This window comes from Myxocyprinus asiaticus, chromosome 40 (assembly GCF_019703515.2).
Source record: "Myxocyprinus asiaticus isolate MX2 ecotype Aquarium Trade chromosome 40, UBuf_Myxa_2, whole genome shotgun sequence".
NCBI lineage: Eukaryota > Metazoa > Chordata > Actinopteri > Cypriniformes > Catostomidae > Myxocyprinus > Myxocyprinus asiaticus.
In genome coordinates this window covers 39,601,689-39,626,191 of record NC_059383.1, presented here as the reverse complement: position 1 = coordinate 39,626,191, position 24,503 = coordinate 39,601,689, and the positions used below count along the sequence as shown (strand labels likewise).

Genomic DNA, 24,503 nt, shown 5'->3' with positions numbered 1-24,503 from the left:
GTCCTCTTCCTCCTCTTCTTTTTCCACTTCCTGCTCTTTTCCTTTTCCTCTTCCCATTTCTCTCCCCTTCCTCCTCTTCTCATTTTCTTCTTTCCCTTTCTCTCCTCTTTCTCCTCTTCTTTCCCCCTTTCTGTCCTCTTCCTCCTCTTCTTTTTTCCTCTTCCTGCTCTTTTCCTTTTCCTCTTCCCCTTTCTCTCCAATTCATCATCTTCTTCTTTCCCTTTCTGTCCTCTTCCTCCTCTTCTTTTTTCTTCTTCCTGCTCTTTTCCTTTTCCTCTTCCCCTTTCTCTCCAATTCATCATCTTCTTCTTTCCCTTTCTGTCCTCTTCCTCCTATTCTTCTTTCCTGTTCTGTCCTCTTCTTTTTTCCTCTTCCTGCTCTTTTCCTTTTCCTCTTCCCCTTTCTCTCCAATTCATCATCTTCTTCTTTCCCTTTCTGTCCTCTTCCTCCTCTTCTTCTTTCCTGTGCTGTCCTCTTCTTTTTTCCTCCTCCTGCTCTTTTCCTTTTCCTCTTCCCATTTCTCTCCCATTCCTCCTCTTCTCATTTTCTTCTTTCCCTTTCTCTCCTCTTTCTCCTCTTCTTTCCCCTTTCTGTCCTCTTCCTCCTCTCCTTTTTTCCTCTTCCTGCTCTTTTCCTTTTCCTCTTCCCCTTTCTCTCCAATTCAACATCTTCTTCTTTCCCTTTCTGTCCTCTTCCTCCTCTTCTTCTTTCCTGTTCTGTCCTCTTCCTCCTCTTCTTTTTCCTCTTCCTGATCTTTTCCTTTTCCTCTTCCCCTTTCTCTCCTCTTTCTCTTATTTTTTTCTGCTTCCTCCTCTTCTGCTTTTCCTCTTCCCCATTCTCTCCTCTTTTCCATCTCCTTTTCCTCTTTCTCTCCTCCTCTTCCTCCTCTTCTTCTCCCCCTTTCTCCTCTCACTCCTCTTCCCCTTTATCTCCCCTGCCTCCCCTTCTCTTTTTCTTCCTTCCTTTTCTGTCCCCTTCCTCCTCTTTTTTTCCTCTTCCCACTCTTTCCCTTTTCCCATTTCCCTTTCTATCGCTTTCATCCTCTTTTCCTATTCTTCTCCTCTTTCTCTCCTCCTCATCTCCTATAACTTTCCCCATTTTTTCTGCTCTTCCTCCTCATCTCCTTTTCCTCTTTTTCTCCTCTTCTCCTTTTTCTCTTCACCTCCCTCTTCTTTTCCTCTTCCCCTTTCTCATCTCTTCCTCCTCTTCTCCCTTTTCTCTCCCCATTTTCTTCTCTTTCTCCTTTTCATCTTCCCATCTGTTCCTCTTCCCAGTCTTCTCCTCTTCATCCTGTACTCCTTTTCATCTTCCTTTTTTCTCCTCTTCCTCATCTTTTTCTCTTTCCCTTCCTCTTCTTCATTCTCTTCTCCTTTTCCCCCTCCACTTCCTCTTTTCCTTCCACTCCGCCCCTACTCTTGTACTTATAGGAATCTGGTGTACAACACTTTTTGTATTGTGTTCACCAAATACAGATGTCTAAATAAATTGCTTCTGCTTGCAGTTTTCTTCTGTATTTTTTTAAAAGTTGCTTTGGATCAATGAGTCTGCTGTATGAATACATGTAAATATGAATATAATATTTAATATTTGCAGAAATGAATTTCACTCATCTGCTCAGAGCTTGACGGGAAGGAAACATGACAAATGCTACACCTCACAGAGCCACAAACAACAACACAACCAATAAAGAACACACACAACAGGTCACATAACCTGCAAACATTTACATCACTGTCTGTCCTGAAACTAATGCTGTGTCTTGATAAAGAATCAAGCAATCTCTTCCATGTTAATCTGAGTTTGTGTCCTAACCAAACATGCCGGTGACATCAATTCTGATGCATCAATGATGCACTGGGTAGCTCCGCCCACAATGTAATCTCATTAATCAATGAATCATGCTCAACATAGCTGTACGTATATTAAACATCAAAGACTGTATGTTCCGATTCGCTTTAATTGTGTCACAGTATTTTGCATTTGGTGTAGACTGGCAAATTATTTGTTGTTGAAACTTTGTGCCTGGATAGAACATAGTGCAAGGTGATTAAAATGCCCATTTCAAAATGCAAAAAAATAACATAAAAATTGGTCGTAAACTTCTTTAGAAAGGTTGCACTTCACTGCTTTTAATGCTTTGAATATCCTACCAGACTTTTTCACTTTTTTGGGATTTAATTATAATTTTCTCTTTTGCAAGCAAAACAACTTAACCCAGTGCGTGAAGGAAAACAAATCACATTTTGGAAAAGTTCTTACCTTAAAAAAAGTGTGCTTTTATAAAAGAGAGAGGGAGAGAGGGAGAGAGGTAGAGCAAATGGCCCACATCTTCATATTACATTTTTCATGGTTTAAGTCAGGCTTAATTAGTCCTGGGCTCTTCTGTCAGGGGCCGATTATCTGATTCACTGACCATGAGCTCACTGGATGAGACAGACACGGCCAGCGGCAAAGCATGGCATAATGGGTAAATGAGCATCACCACTGTACACATCCACTCGGAGAGAGAAAGACACACGAGTTTGTGAAGTGACCTGACTTTACAAACACTCGGTGCATTTTACTGGACAATACTGCTGTCAAACCAACACCACACTCTCTCTCTCTCTCTGTGTGTGTGTGTGTGTGTGTGTGTGTGTGTGTGTGTGTTACAATAAATTGAACAAATGAAGGCAGTATGCATGAATTACACTTCACTGGCACATAATGGGCTTTCTGTCTTGTGCGTCGGGCCTCTACGAACACAAGTAGCACACATTTCATCTGAACTACAAATCAAACATCACCAAAACCACAACATAAACACACTTTCCACACTGTTTGATCAACAAATCTCATGACTTTTCCAGTCTGGCGTTTAAAAATCCTTCAAATTCAGTCTTATTCACTCAATTCAATTCAGACCAATTCAGTAAAGAGGAGAGACTCTCGGCTCTTACCTGCTAATCTAGAGTTGACGTACGGCGGAGAGATGCTGTCATGTGATCCCAGGTCCCGGCTGGCCATGTGACCGTACTGTGAGCCGTCAGCATAATTCTGCAGGGGTCAAAGGTCAAAAACAGGGTCAAACAAACCTGTTTGGGTGACTTTCTTTGTTCTGCAGAACACAAATGAATTTTTTAGAAGAATATTTCAGCTCTGTAGGTCCACACAATGCAAGTGAATGGTGACCAGAACTTTGAAGCTCCAAAAAGCACATAAAGGCAGCATAAAAGTAATCCGTAAGACACGTACGTAAATTCTATAATAAAAGTACAGATTTTCCAACCATATGAGCAATTTAAGCTTGAAGTACATCTGTTTTTAAGAGCCACGTCAGAACACAGCATTGAGATGCGATTTTCAAAGTTTACACTACTTTTAACTAGACACAGCATCCTAAAAATGCGGCGTTTTTGACACTGAATATCAGTAGCATGCTTCAAACGTGACTCTGAGGCATGCACGTGTACTGTGAGAACTGGACACATTGACAAACTCAATATAAAACAGATTGCAGTCAACTGTAGGCTTGTTCAATGACATGAGAATAAAACAAACAATATATTTTGAGTTCTTATCAACTTTTTGCATTGTTTAATGAATGCTTTTTTCATCTGCCGCTAAAAATGCAATTTATTTAAAATTGAATTTCAATCTGTATTATATATTTATTATAGGCCCTACATATTATTTTTATAAATACTTTAATTATTATGCATTTTTTATATTAAATATCTTTATTTGGGGGCCTTAATTCTTTATGCGATTAATTGCGATTAATTCGATTATTAATCGCCAAGTCATGTAATTAATTCAATGAAAAATGTTAATAAATTGACAGCCCTAATATATATGCAGTGCATATTAAAATACATAAAATTAAATGAAATTGAGTTAGTACCAATACCAGTCAATGCTTCATGTTTTTTTTAAATTAATCAGGTAAATAGTCATAACAATAAAGAAGTAGCCTACGTATTAAGTAAACTAAGAACATAGTATGCTAATAATAATTAATAAATAAAGAGCAGCCAGTGGCTTTCTTTTCAATATTGTTGTTTAATTGATATTAAGTACATAATAGACAGCAGCAGATCTATTAGTCAGCATTAGTGCGTTTACTCTGCAACGTCTTCTGCACAGTTTCGCTATTTTAACACATACCGGATTTGTTGTGCCTGTAAGACATTAGCGACTGTTTATGTTTATCACTCACGGGACGGGCATTGATCATAAAGCACATTTAACCATTTGGGCAAAGTTCGCACCTATAATGCATATTTCCACATTGTTTACACACAATACTCGACTCAAAGCTTCAGCTCCATACTGGAGAAAAATTAGTGTTCATATGGACTCCAGTTGAAACACTGAGCATGCATTTAGTTCTGATTCAAGAAAATCTCTAGGTTTTCCTGCACACGAGTCCACCATCTGCGCAGATGTTTTTCCCGTCTGCGCGGGAGCAACATCAGAAGTGAGTGGCCGTGCATGCGTGCAGCTTAGAGGGAACATTGTTCACAGGTAATATCCTCAATAATTAATGTCACTTTCATTTGCGGCAGGTAAATTACTGTTAAAAAAATAAACCGTGTTGTGACACCTACAACCTTTTACTGTCATTCAAGTGTAAATGCGTCCTATTCTCCCTGAACAAACACTGAAAGAATCACAGAAGATAATTCCAGGAGGTTCTTCATCACGGGTCACTGGAAATAAACTCTGTTAACGTCCAACCTCAGCAAAGTTCATTCACAAAGGAAGCGAATGAGAAGTTCATGGATATAGGACGCGAAGGTGAAGATGTTCATGCATTTGCATGCAGCGGATGTGCTCGCTGCAAGTTTGTCTTGCGTGTGAAAACTGCTCTGTAAGCACGTCCTTGATTCAACCCAGCGGATCTGATCACCGATTCTGCTGATGCCAGACACACCGTTAGCTCTCAAGACCCTATCAAAGTGACCTTTGACCTTTTCAGATGACAACATCACATCAAAAGGTGAAGGTGATTAAAATAAAGTGCAAAAGTAAACGTGTTTCTAAGATATGATGCACAACTGCAGCGACAGTCTCTAAATAAAAATCACGAACAAAAGAAAATGAAACAAAAATCATCTCATGTTTCCATCCCATGTGTTCAAGAGAACAAAATTGGCACAAAATGGAAATGGAAGTTGAAGCCACTGTGGATTATTATTATTATTTTCAATGCAATAAACTACTTTATCTGCAATGAAACTGATGATATTCTCTGAGCAAATTATGCATTCAGAAGATTTTTATCTATATTCCAATATAAATTCTATGGGAATATATTTGTAAATGTGCCTCCAACGGAGTTTATGCGCATGTCTTCTTATCAAATAAAAAAATATATCCACTTCAAGTGAGCTTATATGTTTTATATGTGCATCTTAGAGATTTTATTTGCATCTTAATGTTTCCATCCAGCATTTTTTATGCTGTATTACCAAATTGACTTGAAAATACGTGGATGGAAACCCAGCTAATGTTAACTCAAATTAGTTAGTATTTTGTTGTGGTATAAAAATTGGTATTGAGAATTGTCAAAATGCTTACGTAAGCAAAATGGACTTAATAAATGAAATATATCCAAATCAAATCAAATCAAATAGCTTGTGAATTGGAGTCGAACCGAAAAATCGATACCCAGCATGTCAAATATATATATATATATATGTATATACCCTAACATACAAAATATTCCATTCTAAACATATTGAAACCACGTTGACTTTATGATAATATCCCACTGTCATTTGTAAATGAAATTAAAATAGTGTTAAAGATACTCACCTTTGCGGCACGAACTCCATTACCCCAAGACGAACTTGCTCTGTCTTCCAAATCTACAGGGAAAAAACACAGAACAGAAATAAAAAAAACACACTAAACTTCAGCTTTCTTTAAACAAAATTAATTCTATCATCTAGCTGAGTTTGCCATTTCAATGCAAAACACGTTCAAGTCTATAGTAGGTAAAACCGATTTCTTTGTGTGTGTGGTCTAATTAAAAAAAAGACCTGCCATTCACTTTGTTTCTTCTCCATATTATTTCCCACAGTTCCACTTTCATCAATGAAGGGCTTTAGTGATATAACGCAGTGTTTACATACTGTACACAGCCAACCTCATTCATACAGGTCTATTCCTAATGACGACCACAGCCAGAGTAACAATACAACAATGCATCATGTATAATCGCTGTAATTAACGAGAAGCATGCGACTCCGTCTTTACGTTGCTTCTAGCTCTTTTTTTCTTCATGCATACATGTTTTATTGAATCGCCCACATTTCCCAAAACCTCTTTCTGTGCTTCCACAAATTCTCTCCCACTCACAATGGGACCTCAATCAAAACACGGCGCTTAAAGCTTCCTTTTTCATGCCGCTTGCAAAACTTCACTTCAAAGTGGCCCTCGGAACGCCGGCCACATTCTTTGTTGAGACGTTAATTTATCATAAAGTCAACAGCTGATAAAAGGAGCTTCCATTCAGCGTGGAGAACATACAGGAGTACAGGCCTTCGTGACTTAAAGATAAACTAACAGCTTTAAAAATAAGCTCAGATGAAGCGTTTAAAAGCAGCGGATCCGTCTGCCGACTGATGTGAGGACAAGGACAAAAAAAGAGATGTCGCAGGTAGAGACTCAGTTGCTGCTTTTATGACATGAGTATTTGAAACAAGTTCAAAGGGAGAGGTTTCAGATGAACCCAAACTATCCCACTGATCTAAAGCCTGGTGCACACTGTACGATTTTGGCTTGAGACAAATTTCGGGAATCCTAAAGGATTTCTGTCGTCGTAGGGCAAAATCGGCAATCTTACAACGTTCAGTGTGACATGTTCACCGATGGCCGATTAATAGCCTTTGCTGACATAATTTATTATCAGCCTATATTCATTTTTGAAATGTTGTGTGAACTATAGGTTACTAATCTAAAAGAGGAGAAAGACATACTATAACCCCCCTCTTTTGCTTTCCCCAATGTGAATGGAGAAGTTTGTCGTTTTTTGTGCCACATATCTTTTTATTTCCACAATGAAAATTTGCTTGACGAAGCTCATTATTCCTGTAGGCTACCTCCCACCCTCGCGTTCATTCTCAACATCTGTCATTTTTTGTATTTGTGATCAGGCTGTCTTATTATAGGCCTATTTGACAAAATCCATCTTTCTTTTTATATGTTAGCCTATGCTCGTGATGGAGAGGCTTTCAGAATTTTTTTTTTTTTTTTTAAATGCTCCTCCGGAGCGGGCAAATCTCGCCGTTTCGCTTCTATTCCGCAACGCTCCCGTAACATGAGTCGCGTTCACTGATCGGGACGATTGAGACCACAGCCGGCTACAATCGTACAGTCTGACATAACGTCGCATAGTGTGCCATGGCGATATCAATGCGTTCATATCGTACAGTCTGACAAGCAACAATCCTAAAGGACTGTAAAAATCCTACGGTGTATAGCGGGCTTTAGACACATTTCTTGTATGAGGGAATCTCATCCAAACATGTCCAGGTCACATTTCACCCCAAAATCAAAAGGAAAGATATGAAAAATTATATTTAGCCGAAAGCTAATTTTATCCCCTTTTCTCCAAATTTTGAATGCCCAATTCCCACTACTTAGCAGGTCCTCGTGGTGGCGTGGTTACTCGCCTCAATCTGGGTGGCGGAGGACAAGTCTCAGTTGCCTCCGCTTCTGAGACCGTCAATCCGCGCATCTTATCACGTGACTCGTTGTGCATGACACCGCAGAGACTCACAGCATGTGGAGGCTCATGCTACTCTCCACGATCCACGCACAACTTACCACATGCTCCATTGAGAGCGAGAACCACTAATCATGACCACGAGGAGGTTACCCCATGTGACTCTACCCTCCCTAGCAACCGGGCCAATTTAGTTGCTTAGGAGACCTGGCTGGAGTCACTCAGCACGCCCTGGAATCGACTCCAAGTTAAGATCGATCAACAGCATTTGTGGCATAATGTTGATTACTGCAAAACTTAATTCAACTCGTGCCCCTTTAAAAAAAAAGAAAGAAAAAGGAAAGTGAGGCACTTACAATGGAAGTCAATGGGGCCAGTTTTTGGAGGGTTTAAAGGCAGAAATGTGAAGCTTATAATTTTATAAAAGCACTTACATTAATTATTCTGTAAAAACTTGTGTATTATATGAGCTGTAAAGTTGTTAGAATCGTCATTTTTGCAGGATTTCAGGGTTTATGGTGTTGCATCATCATGGTAGTGAAGTTGTAAAATTCAAATCAAAATCAAATCAAATCACTTTTATTGTCACACAACCATATACACAAGTGTGTGAAATTCTTGGGTGCAGTTCCGATCAACATCGCAGTCGTGACAGTGATGAGACATATACCAATTTACAATAAACATCAGATTTACACAACACAATTTAAAATCTAATATACACATAATTACACACAACACAATATACAAATAATAACATACACTGTACAGTATACAATACGCACAATATAGATACACATTATAAAATAAAAAAGTATATATAGTATATATAAAATGTACAGTAGGTTGTATTGTACTGTATTGACATTCAGGCTGTCGGTTAATAGTAAGTTGCCAGTGTGTTGTTAAGAGAGAATATAATATAATAATAATATAATTTATGACAGTCCGGTGTGAGATATAAGATTAAGAGTAATAAAGTGCAGTGCTGATGTATTTTGATCGTGGGAGATCAAGAGTTCAGAAGTCTGATTGCTTGGAGGAAGAAGCTATCATGAAGTCGGCTGGTGCGGGTCCTGATGCTGCGATACCGCCTACCTGATGGTAGCAGTGAGAACAGCCCATGACTCGGGTGACTGGAGTCTCTGATGATCCTTCGAGCTTTTTTCACACACCGCCTGGTACAGATGTCCTGGAGGGAGGGAAGCTCACCTCTGATGATGTGTCTGGCAGTTCACACCACCCTTTGCAGTGCTTTGCGGTTGTGGGCGGTGCTATTGCCGTACCAAGCGGAGATACAGCCAGTCAGGATGCTCTCTACAGTGCTGGTGTAGAACTGTGTGAGGATGTGGCAGTTCATTCCAAACTTCCTCAGCCGTCTCAGGAAGAAGAGGCACTGATGAGCCTTCTTCACAACGACTTCAGTGTGGATGGACCATGTGAGTTCCTCAGTGATGTGGACACCCAGGAACTTGAAGCTGCTGACTCTCTCCACTGGTGCTCCATTGATGGTGATGGGACTGTGTTCTCTTTATCTTCTCCTGAAGTCCACCACAAGCTCCTTTGCCTAACTAACGTTGAGGGAGAGGTTGTGCTCCTGACACCAGTGTGTCAGAGTGTGCACCTCCTCTCTGTAGGCTGTTTCATCATTGTCAGTGATCAGACCTACCACCGTCGTGTCATCAGCAAACTTAATGATGGCATTGGAGCAATGTGTTGCCACACAGTCATGTGTGTACAGGGAGTACAGAAGTGGGCTGAGAACACAGCCCTGCGGGGCTCCAGTGTTGAGGGTCAGTGATGAGGAGATGTTGCTGCCCATTCTAACCACCTGGCGTCTGCTTGACAGGAAGTCCAGGATCCAGCTGCACAGTGAGCTGTTTAAGCCCAGAGCCCGGAGTTTCTCATCAAGCTTGGAGGGCACTATGGTGTTGAATGCTGAGCTGTAGTCTACAAACAACATTCTCACATAAGTGTTCTTTTTTTCCAGGTGGGAGAGAGCAGTGTGTATTGTAGATGCAATGGCATCATCAGTGGAGCGGTTGTTGTGGTAAGCAAACTGCAATGGGTCTAGTGATGGAGGCAGCACAGAGCAGATGTAATCTCTGATTAGTCTCTTAAAGCATTTGCTGATGATGGGGGTCAGAGCAACAGGACGCCAGTCATTTAAGCAAGTTATTTTGGATTGCTTTGGAACAGGCACAATGGTGGACATTTTAAAGCATGTGGGGACTACAGACAAAGAGAGGGAAAGGTTGAAAATGTCTGTAAAAACACCAGCCAGTTGGTTCGCACACGCTCATGACGTGGCCCGGAATGCCGTCTGGACCCGCGGCTTTGCGGATATTCAACCGTTGGAAGGATCGGGTTACATCTGCTACAGAGACGGAGAGTGAACTAACCTCTGTAGCTTCGGCCGTGAGAGCTCTCTCTGCGAGGGCGGTGTTATTTCCCTCAAAATGAGCATAAAAAGTATTTAGCTCATCCGGGAGAGAGGCAGCGGTATTCATGGCGGAGTTTTTATTCCCTTTAAAGTCCGTGATGATGTTACTTCCCTGCCGCATGCTTCTAGAGTTGGTGGTGTTAAACTGTCCTTCAATCTTGTTCCTGTACTGACGTTTTGCTGATCTGATTTTTCAGAGGGCATAACTGGCTTGTTTATGCTCCTCCGCATTCCCGGAATTAAAAGCGGAGGTCCGCGCATCAAGTGCCGCGCGAACATTGCTGTTAATCCAAGGTTTCTGGTTCGGATAGATCCGTATTGTTCTGGTCGGAACGACGTCCTCTTCGCTCTTTCTGATGATACACATTACGCTATCAGCGTAAAGCTCGATGTCGTCATCAGAGGCGGACCGGAACATCTCCCAGACCGCGTGATCAAAACAGTCTTGTAGCGTAGAGTCTGATTGGTCCGACCAGCACTGGATCGTTCTGAGGGTGGGTGCTTTCTGTTTCAGTTTCTGCCTGTAAGCGGGCAGAAGCAGGATGGAAGAGTGGTCCGATTTGCCAAATGGCGGGGGAGGGATTTGTAGCCGTCCCGGAAGGGAGAGAAGCAATGGTCCAAAACCCAGTCCCCTTGTTTGTTAAAACTGATGTGCTGGTGGTATTTTGGTGCGACTGATTTGAAACTGGCTTTATTAAAGTCCCCGGTCACAATGAACGTGGCCTCAGGGTACACGGTTTCCTGCTTGCTTATAATCCCATACAGTTCCTTGAGTGCCCAGTCTGTGTCGGCTTGTGGGGGGATGTACACAGCAGTGATAATGACCGCTGTGAATTCCCTCGGTAGCCAGAATGGTCGACACAGAAGCATGAGAAATTCCAGATCAGGAGAGCAGAAAGATTTGATAGAATGTACGTTCCTTGTATCATTCCTCGTACGTATCAAATTGATGCGGTTAGTAAGAGATTTTATAAAATTAAAATCATGTTAACACACATTGTTTATGTCTTGTGTCTACACTTTTGAAACAGTGAGTATTTTAATGTTTGCGGATTGACCCCTTTGACTTCCATTGTAAGTGTCTCACTGAAACACAGATTTTTAAAGGAGTGGCGAGTCAAAATAAAATTTTGCGGTAATCAACATTATACCACAAATGCGGTCGATTGAACTTTAAGGGATTGATCTTTTTCACACCAAAAGTCATCGTCTTGCATTAGATGATATTAATTTAACCGCTGGGGTCGTATGGATGACGTTTATGCTGACTGTCTGTGATTTTTGGAGAATGGTATGGATCGGGGCCTGGGTAGCTCAGCGAGTAAAGACACTGACTACCACCCCTGGAGTCGCGAGTTTGAATCCAGGGTGTGCTGAGTGACCCCAGCCAGGTCTCCTAAGCAACCAAATTGGCCCGGTTGCTAGGGAGGGTAGAGTCACATGGGATAACCTCCTCGTGATCGCTATAATGTGGTTCTCGCTCTTGGTGGGGTGTGTGGTGAGTTGTGCATGGAGAATAGCGTGAAGTCTCCACACGCACTATGTCTCCGCAGTAACGCGCTCAACAAGCCATGTGATAAGATGCGTGGACTGACGGTCTCAGACGAGGAGGCAACTGAGATTTGTCCTCCACCACCCCGAGGACTTAGAGCGCATTGGGAATTGGGCATTCCAAACTGGGGAGAATGGTATGGATGTGTTTTTTCCATGAGGACAACTTGGGTTCAAATCCGCCTTTTGACCCAGTTGTCCCCATCCTGTAACCTTATCCACTCTTAATATCTTTCTTTAATACTATATAATAATAAATAAAATGCATATAAAGTTGATTTGGTTGGTCACGATGAAGGTCACAGAGTTGAGTGAAAGGTTTGAAAGGCATGCTCATAAACTGCTTTTAATTTTAATTATACAGAAATAAGATCAGATGCCGCAGTGACATACTTGGGGAAACAAGAATGTACGATGCTGCGAGTTCTGCAGCTCGCGCTCCTCTCCAGTCGAATTGCAAAGAAAAAATGCACTCAAGATATACGCCCACTGAGGTGTGGATGCAATCTTTGTTTTGTTCAAATATAAATTTCCATATAGGTGGATTAGAACCCAGAACCTCTAGCACAAGGGACGAATTATTTACTACTAGACCACCCAATCAGATGCTTATTTAAAGAACTGATTGATGTACTTCTCCAGTGACCAATAATATCTCATGACCAGTAGTAAATGTAGAGCTGCATGTTATCAAATTTGTTAAATATTCATTTTAGAGCTTGAACTAGTCATCAAGAATGACTATTCATCAAAACAGACCATTTAAATAACCCTTTTACGAGCGCTCCTCGTTGCTTTGCGGCTTCAAATTAACACAGTGTAAGAATCTTGTGAGATTGACGAGGGAGGGATCCCTTCTAGACATGACCCCTTTTTACAGTGAGAGCCTATGGGAGTAATGTGTGTTTGAGTAGTTTTAAGTGGGATTTTATCTAAATGATCCAATAGTAATACGAGTTACCTAGAGAGGACACACACAGTGTTTTTTCTGCCTTTTAAAAAAATACTTTAAATAAATGTTGGGAAGAGCATGCTATGGATTAAAGTGTGTCACTCCTCATTCCCAAATGAGCATGTATAACATCAGCTAGGACACCTACATTTCCTCCAAGGTAAAATAAAGCTAACAACCTAACGTTAATTCATTTACGTAGATTCTGGTCTTAGTACAGGTGATATTGCTTTACAATGTCACGCTTCATTCCAGCCCATGCAAAAATATATTCCATTCTGTTTATGAGAATATTTTGCCAAAAACCGTGCCGTTCACAGCATGCTCCCATTCATTCCAATGGGGAGTTCTGTGGAGCTTGTCAGAGCGTGTAACAGTACCCATGGGGGGGGGGGGGCTTAGCGAAGGGTCAATTAATTGTCATTACAATAATGTCACAATTATAACAAAAATCGTTCTTCATTTTCTTTAAGCAAAATATAATTTCTGATTTTTTTGCCTTTGATTTTAGGGTCAAAATGGACCCAGACATTTTCATGATGACAGGTTTTTGTGTTTCCCTGTGACATCACTTCCTGTCACAGTTATTCAATGGATTTGAAGTCAGAGACACATACGTCTGCCCTCCAGTCTTCAATGAGAGTTTCTCCTTAAGAGCAGTTTAGGTGAAAGAAAATGAAGGAAATACATCACACACACACACACACACACACACACACTCTCTCTCACACACACACACACACACACACACGCACGCATGCTCACACACACCATTATTTATCAGACTCGCTCTGTAATTTATTACTCTGAATCTCTCTCCTTATCAGCTACTGCCCATGTGGAAGAGCTCACACTCACACACACACACACACACACACACACACACCTTTCACCTCTCAAACCTGTACTGGCACCTGGGGTCTCGCAGCCCAAGGCCAGAATAGACCAAAAGACACACCATTTAACACACACACACACACACACATACACACACACACACACACTGAGAAATTGCGCTTCATCTTGCTGGATTGAGGAGGATTCTAAAGGAAGAGTGATGAAAAAGAGAAAGATTGAAAGATTGCGTGTGTGTGTGTGTGTGTGTGTGTGTGTGTGTCAGTTTCAATTAGGGTTTGAAATGAATCATTTTCACACAAACCTGCACAAATGAGCACATTAACAAGGTAAAAACCTTCAATAGTGCACAACAAATGGGGGCCTGGGTGGCTCAGCAAGTATTGACACTGACTGTCACACCTGGAGTCACGAGTTTGAATCCAGGGTGTGCTAAGTGACTCCAGCCAGGTCTCCTAAGCAACCAATTTGGCCTGGTTGCTAGGGGGGTAGAGTCGCATGGGGTAACCTCCTCATGGTTGCAATTAGTGGTTCTCGCTCTCAATGGGGCGTGTGGTAAGTTGTGTGTGGATCGTGGAGAGTAGCATGAGCCTCCACATGCTGTGAGTCTCCACGGTGTCATGCATAATGAGTCACGTGATAAGATGCGCAGACTGACGGTCTCAGACGTGGAGGCAAGTGAGATTTGTCCTCCACCACCCAGATTGAGGCGTGTCACTACACCACCAAGAGGACTTAGAGCGCATTGGGAATTGGCCATTCAAAATTGGGGAGAAAAAGGGGAGACAAAAAAATACTCATTTTGTAAACCTTAAGATAAATGTTTGAAGCTCTCTGAATGCATGTTGAGCCATACTTAATGGCCTTATAAGAAATTAATAAATCAATAAAATAATTATTTGACATCACAGAAGTCGTGTACAAGACATAGAGCTCTTTTAACAGATATATTTGCATTAAGGATGTAAAAATGTATTATAAGGTATATTTACATGAAGCTTACATTTTCTTTAATATTTAATCGTCTGTGTTGTTGGGTGTGTGTGTGTGAGTGTGTGTGTGTGTGTGTGTATGTGTGTGTATGTGTGTGTGTGTGAGTGTGTGTGAGTGTGTGTGTGTGTATGTGTGTGTTTGTGTATGTGTGTGTGTGTGTGTGTGTGAGAGAGAGAGTGTGTGTGGGTGTGTGTGTTTGTTTGTGTGTGTAAGTGTGTGTATGTGTGTGTGTGTTTGTGTGTTTGTGTGTGTGTGTGAGAGAGTGTGTGTATGTGTGTGTGTGAGAGAGTGTGTGTGAGTGTGTGTATATGTGTGTGTGTGTGTGTGTGTGTGAGAGAGTGTGTGTATGTGTGTGTGTGTGTGTGTGTATGTGTGTATATGTGTGTGTGTGTGTGTGTGTGTGTGTGTGTGTGTATGTGTGTGTGTGTGAGTGTGTGTGTGTGTATGTGTGTGTTTGTGTATGTGTGTGTGTGTGTGTGTGTGTGTGTGTGAGAGAGAGAGTGTGTGTGGGTGTGTGTGTTTGTTTGTGTGTGTAAGTGTGTGTATGTGTGTGTGTGTTTGTGTGTTTGTGTGTGTGTGTGTGAGAGAGTGTGTGTATGTGTGTGTGTGAGAGAGTGTGTGTGAGTGTGTGTATATGTGTGTGTGTGTGTGTGTGTGTGTGTGTGTGTGTGTGCTATTTTTATATTACACTGTGGGGACCAAATGTCCCCACAAGGATAGTAAAACCTGAGATCACCTACATTGTGGGGACCAGCCAGCGGTCCCCATGAGGGAAAAAAGCTTATTAAACATACTAAACGATGTTTTTTTGAAAATGTAAATATGCAAAAAGGTTTCCATGAGGGTTAGGTTTAGGGGTAGGGTTATGGTTAGAGGATAGAAATTATCATTAGATCTGTATAAAATCCAAAAAATGCATGGAAGTCAATGGAGAGTCCCCACAATTATATAAAAACATGTTGTGTGTGTGTGTGTGTGTGTGTGTGTGTGTGTGTTCCTGCTCCGGCCCCTCGTCAACATCTAATGAAGTTACACTGACAGATGAGGGTGTGTGTGTCTTTCACAGATGAAATTAAAGCAGCCTGACACAAAACAGACTCGTATTAATACTGTTACTGTCACACACACACACACATACACACAAGCCCTGTCTCTCCACCTGTCTTTCTCTCAATCCCTCCTTTCATCTGTCTCTCTCTCTGGCCTTTCTCTCAAAGAGAGGGATAAAATAGGAGAAGAGACTTGGTAAAAGTATATTGGGTTGTGTTTATTGTAGACAGATACAAATAATGTCCTTACAAACATTAACCATGCCAATTAAATAATCATATATAAGTGGGCCGACACAATGTATAAAACAAAATCAGCTTTGCTCATGAATATTAATTTTGTGACAAGACCAGTCTAGTTGTGTAACCAGTAATCCAATCTGTTTTTCTAAAAAGGTAGACATTGGTAAACAGATCAATATAGGTCTATGGTAAAACGATTTAATGAAAGTGAATGGTGACCGAGGCAAACATTCTGCCTAACAACCCCCCTTTGTGTTCCACAGAAGAAAGAAAGTCATATGGGTTTGGAACAACATGAAGGTGAGTAAAAATTAATTTCTAGGTGAATTATGCCTTTAAAGTTGTCTTTTGTCATTTACTCACCCTCATGCCATCCCAGATGTGTATGACTTTCTTTCTTCTGCAGAACACAAATGAAGATTTTTGCACAATGCAAGTGAATGGTGACCAGAACTCAGAAGGTCCAATCTCTCTAATCTAATTGTCTAATTATTATTGTACATAAATATGCACACCAGAGCAAAAGGGAAAAAAACACCATCGTTTATCAAAGCGCTGAAACTTTGCTTGGAGAAAAACAACCTGGAATCAACTTTAATGGTGAAAAAGTCACATAAAGTTCTCTTTGACACCTGGACGTCTTCAGAACACAGCACAATGCAGCAAAAATAACGAAAGACAATGCAGGTGTTTCGAGATGCGTTATTAAAAATTAAAGCTCTTTACTTGGCGTCTAAAAATGTGCCGATCCTAAGGCGAGATGCTGAAAGAAAAAACAGCGAGATTCAGTGCAACAAAGACGTCCGTCCAGTGTGTGCTAACAGTACATAGAAAAACAGCACAGACACACACAAAAGATGTTTGAACAGCCCCTATACTATATAGAAGAGAAGTGACTTTATCTTGTTACCTGCAGCAACAGGGTCCACACACTAGCACCTTTGTGACAGGTGAGGGCTCATACACACCTGTCACACACACACACACCTTAACCTCTGCTCCCTGCTGTCAGCTGGACTCCCACATTTCACTCTATCAGACGACCCGTAACCCTCTGCACTGATCCACCTGAACACTGAGCTTAATAACAGACCTGACACACACACACACACACACACACACACCACAACACAAGAGTCCAACACAACGTCTCAACCATTTGCCAAGATGAACTCAAACTGATTCTCCAAGTGATCTGAGCTATGCTATATTAATTTTATAGCTGTATGCTCTAACTGAATGTCAACAATTGACGTGTTTGTGTCTGTTTTTATTTCTCCAAAGGAGTTTTAGGTGCAACATCACTGAGAACTCCATGATGTCTACTGAAGTACAAAATCCAACATATGACATATTTAATTAATACATAGATCGTTAATCCAAAATAAATGATCAATGAGTTGACTGAGGCACTGATTGATATGCTGTTTGTTCCTGGTGAAAACATTAGCTTCTCATTAAAGAGCTCAGAATATTCTAAGTGAGCGAGAGAGAGAGAGAGAGAGAGAGAGAGAGAGAGAGAGAGAGAGAGAGAGAGAGAGAGAGAGAGAGAGAAGATTTAAAAGTAAAACACAGGGGGGCCTGGGTCGCTCAGTGAGTACTGACACTGACAACCACACCTGGAGTCGCGAGTTCGAATCCGGGGTGTGCTGAGTAACTCCAGCCAGGTCTCCTAAGCAACCAAATTGGCCCGGTTGCTAGGGATGGTAGAGGCACATGAGGTAACCTCCTCGTGGTCGCGATTAGTGGTTCTCGCTCTCAATGGGGTGTGTGGTAAGTTGTGTGTGGATCGTGGAGAGTAGCATGAGCCTCCACATGCTGTGAGTCTCCGCGGTGTCATGCACAACGAGTCACATGATAAGATGCGCGGATTGACGGTCTCTGAAGTGGCGGCAACTGAGACTTGTCCTCCGCCACCCGCGCCACCACGAGGACCTACTTAGTAGTGGGAATTGGGCATTCCAAATTGGGAGAAAAGGGGATAAAAAAAAAGTAAAACACAGAATACTGACTCGAAAATATGATTGCATGAGTCACATTTAAAACCAACATCAGCCTGATCTCATAAAATTACATGACTGTGGCAATATTTTTGCAATATGATATTACGTGGTTCATTTCATGTGTCGCGGCAATTCCGAATTGAAATGTCCACTGTGTGGCGCTAAAAGCAAGATCAAAGTAAATGCTCCACTGAGTTTTGAATCAACGAAACTGACCTCACTACCCTAAACCTTAAACCTAAACCTAATGTGAGATGAAAAACACAACCATGTCATTTTGTGGTGCTTCAGTGACACTTTCGTCTCACGTGTGGACTTGCGTGCTCTTCAGGACTCGTACCCCGCTCCTTTACATCACAAGTGCAACGTTCTATCAGTCGAGCTACCGTGCAATTTGATCACACTGGAACAAGCTTGTAAGTGTAGTTGATTATATGCAAATGTTAAAATGAGTCATGCGCTACAGTAAAAGTGTTTAGATGTCATAAGATAGCATTGTGTGAGGAACAAGGTGAAAAGTCCATGTTTATGAACTGATAATCTGCCGTTTTACTCGTGATTTGTGAATAAATGTCACTGTTTTTATAGCGACTCTAGTGTTCATTTCTCCAGGAAACTGCAGCGATACGTACCACGAGCCACGTAAACATCATTTTGCAAGAATGTAGGTATTGTAACATGATTCTATGAGTCCAGGTTGGCCGATATATACACAAACACACACTTGTGACCGCATGTCAGCTGAAATCTATGACTGAAAAATCCCCAGTTAAAACACATCGACAACAGTATAGCAATGCCCTGGAAACCACCTTTAACCATATTGCTGTTACCGTTATTTTATAAAAGCAATAAGCCACCCGAAGCTGTGCTTTACACGGTTTTTACCATAGTAAGGCTGTCAGACTCAAATCAATGTAATACAAAGTCTCAAGTGGCTTCTTGCTTTATTTTCACTGTACAGTGTCATTATCTCCTCACATTCCAGTGACTGGCGTGTGTTTAGTGTTTAAAGAGCTCCTGACTGTTATGTGCAACAAGGCGTGCAACAAACTCTCTCTCTCTCTCTCTCTGGGTATGTGTCATTATTCTCAGCACTTCCTCCAATAAGACCCGAATCCAGCATTCCTAGAATGCACCTCCTCCTCCCAAACAAGCTGCAGAGCAGCTGCTCACATCTGGAGACAGAGAGAGAAATAAAGAGAAATAAAAGTAGAGATGTGGAAGAACAAAAATGAGGGGGAGGTCTTTAAACAGACACACAAACGCTTTTAAACACAAACACTATCTCCCGTGCCGCGTCCAAATATACATCCTTCTCTACTATATGGTATGACAATTGAGTAGGATGTCCGAATTCTCAGTATTAAAGCATATCCCCAATCAGTTCCACACATTTTTAAAATGATAAGAAAAAAACAACACAGGTATTAAAATCAGATCAGGAGAGAAACATTGTTATCATTGCATCCCTAGAAGTAACCCTTTGAGAAAGTAAACAGTCGATTTTGATAGTACTACATAGAGATTTTAGCAGCATTCAACATTTTTGGGATTTTCTCCCTTTTCTCCCCAATTTGGAATGCCCAATTCCCAATGCGCTCTAAGTCCTCGTGGTGGCGTAGTGACTCGCCTCAATCCGGGTGGTGGAGGACGAATCTCAGTTGCCTCCGTGACCTCCTGAGACCGTCAATCTGTGCATTTTATCACATGGCTTGTTGAGTGCGTTACCGTGGAGACGTAGCGCATGTGGAGGTTTCACGCTATTCTCTGCGGCATCCACGCACAACTCACCAAGCGCCCCACCGAGAGCGAGAACCACTAATCGTGACCACGAGGAGGTTACCCCATGTGACTCTACCCTCCCTAGCAACCGGGCCAGTTGGTTGCTTAGGCAGCCTGACTGGAGTCACTCAGCTCCAGGGGTGATAGTCAGCGTCTTTACTTGCTGAGCTACCCAGACCCCCCTATTTTTACTAAATAATCCATTCACATCTGATTCGTACAAAAAAATTTACATACAGTAGAATTTGCATACTGACATATAATATAGCATGCAAGATTAGTATTACTGCATCCCAAATCGTTGAAAATAGTCAAAAGTGTGCAAATGTAAGTCGGTTCTGCTGAGTAAGTTGAAGAAAGCTGTTGAAGAAAGATCTTCTAAAGGTTTAGGACATTGAATAACACATTTAACCCTGACTAACTTCTAAAATATGCTTACCGACAAACCAAACACACAGCTGGCTGGTTTTAACCTAACAACAACGATCACTTTAAACCTGACTGATGTGGAAATGAATCAAGGCTAATGTGAAATCCAAGCAAACTACATCTCTTCTTTATCTCGAGTTGTTGTATTGGAGTTGTTCTGTCATTAAGGGAAACACATTTGTGTGACTGAATTCAAAGACATCAAGATATAAAAAGAGCTTTTAATGGCATCTCTGAGGACCAAACAAACTAAACTCGACATTTAATCAACTATAACATCCTCATCACATGCATCTCGCCCCTGTTTGTCTCACATTTTCTCTTTTTATAGGTAAATTACTGCTGTAATAGACTGGCCTGAATGTTGAACGACTGTGTTTGAAGGGAGAGGTTGTACATGTGAAGGGAGGGGTCTTAACAATTCAGTCATTATGACTAAACCGCTCAGGGAACTTCCTTCCTGTATGTTACTCAGGTTCAGCTTCTTCCTGCTGACATATGAACAGAGAGGGTCTGGTACACATTTAGCCCAAAACATAACATTTGACCCCTTCAACACCAAAAACCCACACAATACGACGAACACACGTGCAAAAGTTGTAAAGTCCATGTGGTCTCTGAAAACGTCATTGTATTAGAGAGAAAGTACGAAAGAGACAGATTAAAAAACGGATGTCGCTATGGAGGGACGGAAATACGGACAGATAGATAGTGAGGCATAAAGACATTGAGGCAGAAACACAGACAGATAGACACTGAGACAGAAAGCTAGATATAGACAGGTAGACAGCAGTTCAGACAAACAGACAGACAGGCAGATCCAGTAGATAGATAAATAGATAGATAGTCTGTCTATCTGTCCGTCCGTCTGTCCATCCCTCCCTTTCTCCCTCCATAGCTACTTCCTTATCTATCTATCTATCTCTGTCTGTCTATCTATCTATCTATCTCTGTCTGTCTGTCTGTCTATTATCTATCTATCTATCTATCTATCTATCTATCTATCTATCTATCTATCTGCCTGTCTGTCTGCTTGTGGTCTGTCTGTCTGTCTGCCTGCCTGCCCATCTGTCCGTACGTCCGTCTATCTATCTATCTATCTATCTATCTATCTATCTGTCTTTCTGCCTGCCTGTCTGTCTCTCTGTCTGTCTGTCTGTCTGTCTCTCTATCTATCTATCTATCTATGTATGTATCTATCTATCTGCCTGTCTGTCTGTCTGTCTGTCTGCTTGTCTGTCTGTCTGTCTGCCTGCCTGCCCGTCTGTCCGTACGTCCGTCTACCTATTTGTATGTCTGTCTATCTATCTATCTATCTATCTATCTATCTATCTATCTATCTATCTATCTATCTGTCTGTCTGTCTGTCCTGCTGTCTATCTATCTATCTATCTATCTATCTATCTATCTGTCTGTCTGTCCTGCTGTCTATCTATCTATCTATCTATCTGTCTGTCTGTCTCTCTGTCTGTCCTGCTGTCTGTCTGTTTATCTATCTATCTATCTATCTACCTATCTATCGATCTATCTATCTATCGGATGGAGGGACGGACAGATAGACACTGAAACAGACAGACAGACAGATAGACAGTGAGACAGACAGATAGATGGACAGACAGACAGAAAGACAGACATACAGCCAGAGAAAGAGAGAATCAGACAGACAGACGGATATATAAATGGACGGACAGACAGACAGACAGACAGATAGATAGATAGATATGTTTGGAAACAAAAGATGTCTGAATTTACAGACATGCTCTGGCACACATTTTTGTGAAGGACATGCTTAATGCATTCCTGAGAGGAATTTGAAAAAATAAGAAAAACAAATTATACATATATATATATATATATATATATATATATTATGATTAGCCAGAAGCTTTACCAAAATAATTCTAGAACTATATTCTATTAATATCTTTGGTTTAAACCTTTTGGTTGTATTTATCGAGTACACCTCCTTCTTCTTTCGCTGTTGCAACTTTGCAATGTAAAAGTTTGTAAAATGGGACTCCCCAAGTAGGAAAATTTGTTAAAAACAACATTTCTGGATTTAAAATGAAGATGCCAAGATAGAAACTTAGGTTTATAAGCAGAATGTTGTATAAATCGAGCATGCGCTAACATATCTTTTCAATTCTGATTTCTTCTAAATGCTGCTATTACCTTAAAGGGTCTCAGAACGTCATGTCTGTCCTGTGACAGCTGAAAATGGATCTTCACAACAGTATTCAATTTCCCACTCACTGGTGAAAATAAACTTATCAATGGAATCAATGATGTTCCCTTATTTATATCATTTCTGTCTACATTAAACTCCCTACAAACCTCTGCTTTAATACCCCTCAGAAATCTCTTGCTATAACCTATAAAAGTACCAATGTTGCCTCTTCAACATCTCCTGGTTGGGAACAAATTCTATGAAATCGGATCAATTGTGATTTAATAATCCCCTTAAATATATGTTTAGGGTGAAAACACTTTTTGTGCAAAAATGCATGTGTGTCAGTAGACTTAAAAAACACTTTTGTACCCAAAGCTTTCATTCTCCCATTCACACCTTTAAAAAAACCCTGGGTGTCTAAAAATTCCAATCTCTCTTTTTGGAGGTCGTACTTGATAGTGATACTGGAATGATGTGTATTTAAAATTTCTACAAATGTATAAAACTCCACCTCTGAATGAGTCCGAAACCCAAATATGTTATCCAAATATCTACAATACATGACAGGTAAAACAGGGAATTTCTGAAAGACAGTTTGCTCCCAGTCTGCCATATAAATATTTGCATAAGCTGGGGCAAATTTCTTTCCCATAGCTGTGCCATGAGGGAGATACAGACAGATAGATAGATAGTGAGGCATAAAGACAGTGAGACAGACAGACAGATGGATGGAGAGACAGACAGACAGATAGACAGCAAGTCAGATAGACAGAGAGATGGATAGATAGACTGACAGACAGAGAGACAGACAGAGAAAGAGAGAGAGACAGACAGACAGATAGATAAATAGACAAACAGACAGACATTGAGACAGTGAGACAGACAGACAGACAGATAGATAGATAGAGAGATAGACAGATAAGACAGACGGATAGATAAATAGAAAACAGACAGACATTGAGACAGACAGACAGACAGACAGAGAAAGAGAGAGACAGACAGATAGGCAGACAGAAAGACAGACTGATAGATAAATAGACAGACAGACAGACAGACAGATATATAAATAGACAAGTAGACAGACAGTGAGACAGATAGACAGACAGACAGACAAAGACAGAGACAGACATATAGATAAATAGACAAACAGACAGAGAGACATTGAGACAGACAGACAGACAGACATATAGATAGACAGATAGATAGATAGAGAGATAGATAGACAGACGGATAGATAAATAGAAAACAGACAGACATTGAGACAGACAGACAGACAGAGAAAGAGAGAGACAGACAGATAGACAGACAGAAAGACAGACTGATAGATAAATAGACAAACAGACAGACAGACAGATTGACAGACATAGACAGACAGACAGACAGACAGACGGATATATAAATAGACAAGTAGACAGACAGTGAGACAGATAGACAGACAGACAGAGAAAGACAGAGACAGACAGACATATAGATAAATAGACAGACAGACAGACAGACAGACAGACAGACAGATAGATAGATAGATAGATAGTGATGCATAAAGACAGTGAGACAGACAGACAGATAGACACTGAGAAAGACAGATAGACAGTGAGACAGACAGATAAATGGACAGAAAGATGGACGGACAGACAGACAGATAGACAGCAAGTCAGACAGACAGATGGATAGGTAGACAGACAGAGACAGACAGACAGAGAAAGAGAGAGAGACAGACATACAGACAAAGAGAGAGACATACAGACAGATAGACGGATAGATAAATAGACAAACAGACAGACAGACAGTGAGAAAGACAGATAGATAGATAGACAGACAAACAGTGAAAAAGTGACAGACAGATGGACGGAGAGATAAATAGACAAACAGACAGACAGACAAACAGGCAGACAGAGAAAGAAAGAGACAGACAGACAGACAGACAGACAGACAGACAGACAGACAGAGAAAGAGATATTTGATCAAATCAATGTACACAGCCAGTCAATGTGCTTTTAAAATTGGAAACCAATACCCTCTCCCTCTAAACATCTAAAAAAAAAAGAGCCATAAAATCCTGGAAACACCTAAAGACAAGTGACTCCACCACATACCATTATAAAGCCCTAAAATACCAAGAGCTCACTGAGGCGAGGAGTCCCGTCTGTCAGTTGGTGCTAAGACTGACTGACCTCACTCCTGCAGAGATCAGACAACCTCAGGACAAACTCACACTCACAATCATTCGGACCAACCAAATTCTAAACACAGAAAAAGACAAATACATCACCAACATTAAAAAACAACACAAACTGGAATGTTGTTCTGCACTAAATT

At 41.0% G+C, this 24,503-nt stretch overlaps 1 protein-coding gene across 1 annotated transcript in view; it reads right to left on the bottom strand.

The window, feature by feature from the left end:
* The window catches only part of LOC127430840 (transcription factor 4-like), a 209,165-nt gene that overhangs the window by 134,149 nt on the left and 50,513 nt on the right, over positions 1 to 24,503 (bottom strand). The window contains exons 4-5 of the mRNA XM_051680956.1: positions 5,800 to 5,852; positions 2,940 to 3,036 (exon numbers count right to left, since the gene is read on the bottom strand). Coding sequence (XP_051536916.1) covers positions 2,940 to 3,036; positions 5,800 to 5,852 — 150 coding nt within the window. The remainder of the gene's footprint in view (positions 1 to 2,939; positions 3,037 to 5,799; positions 5,853 to 24,503) is intronic.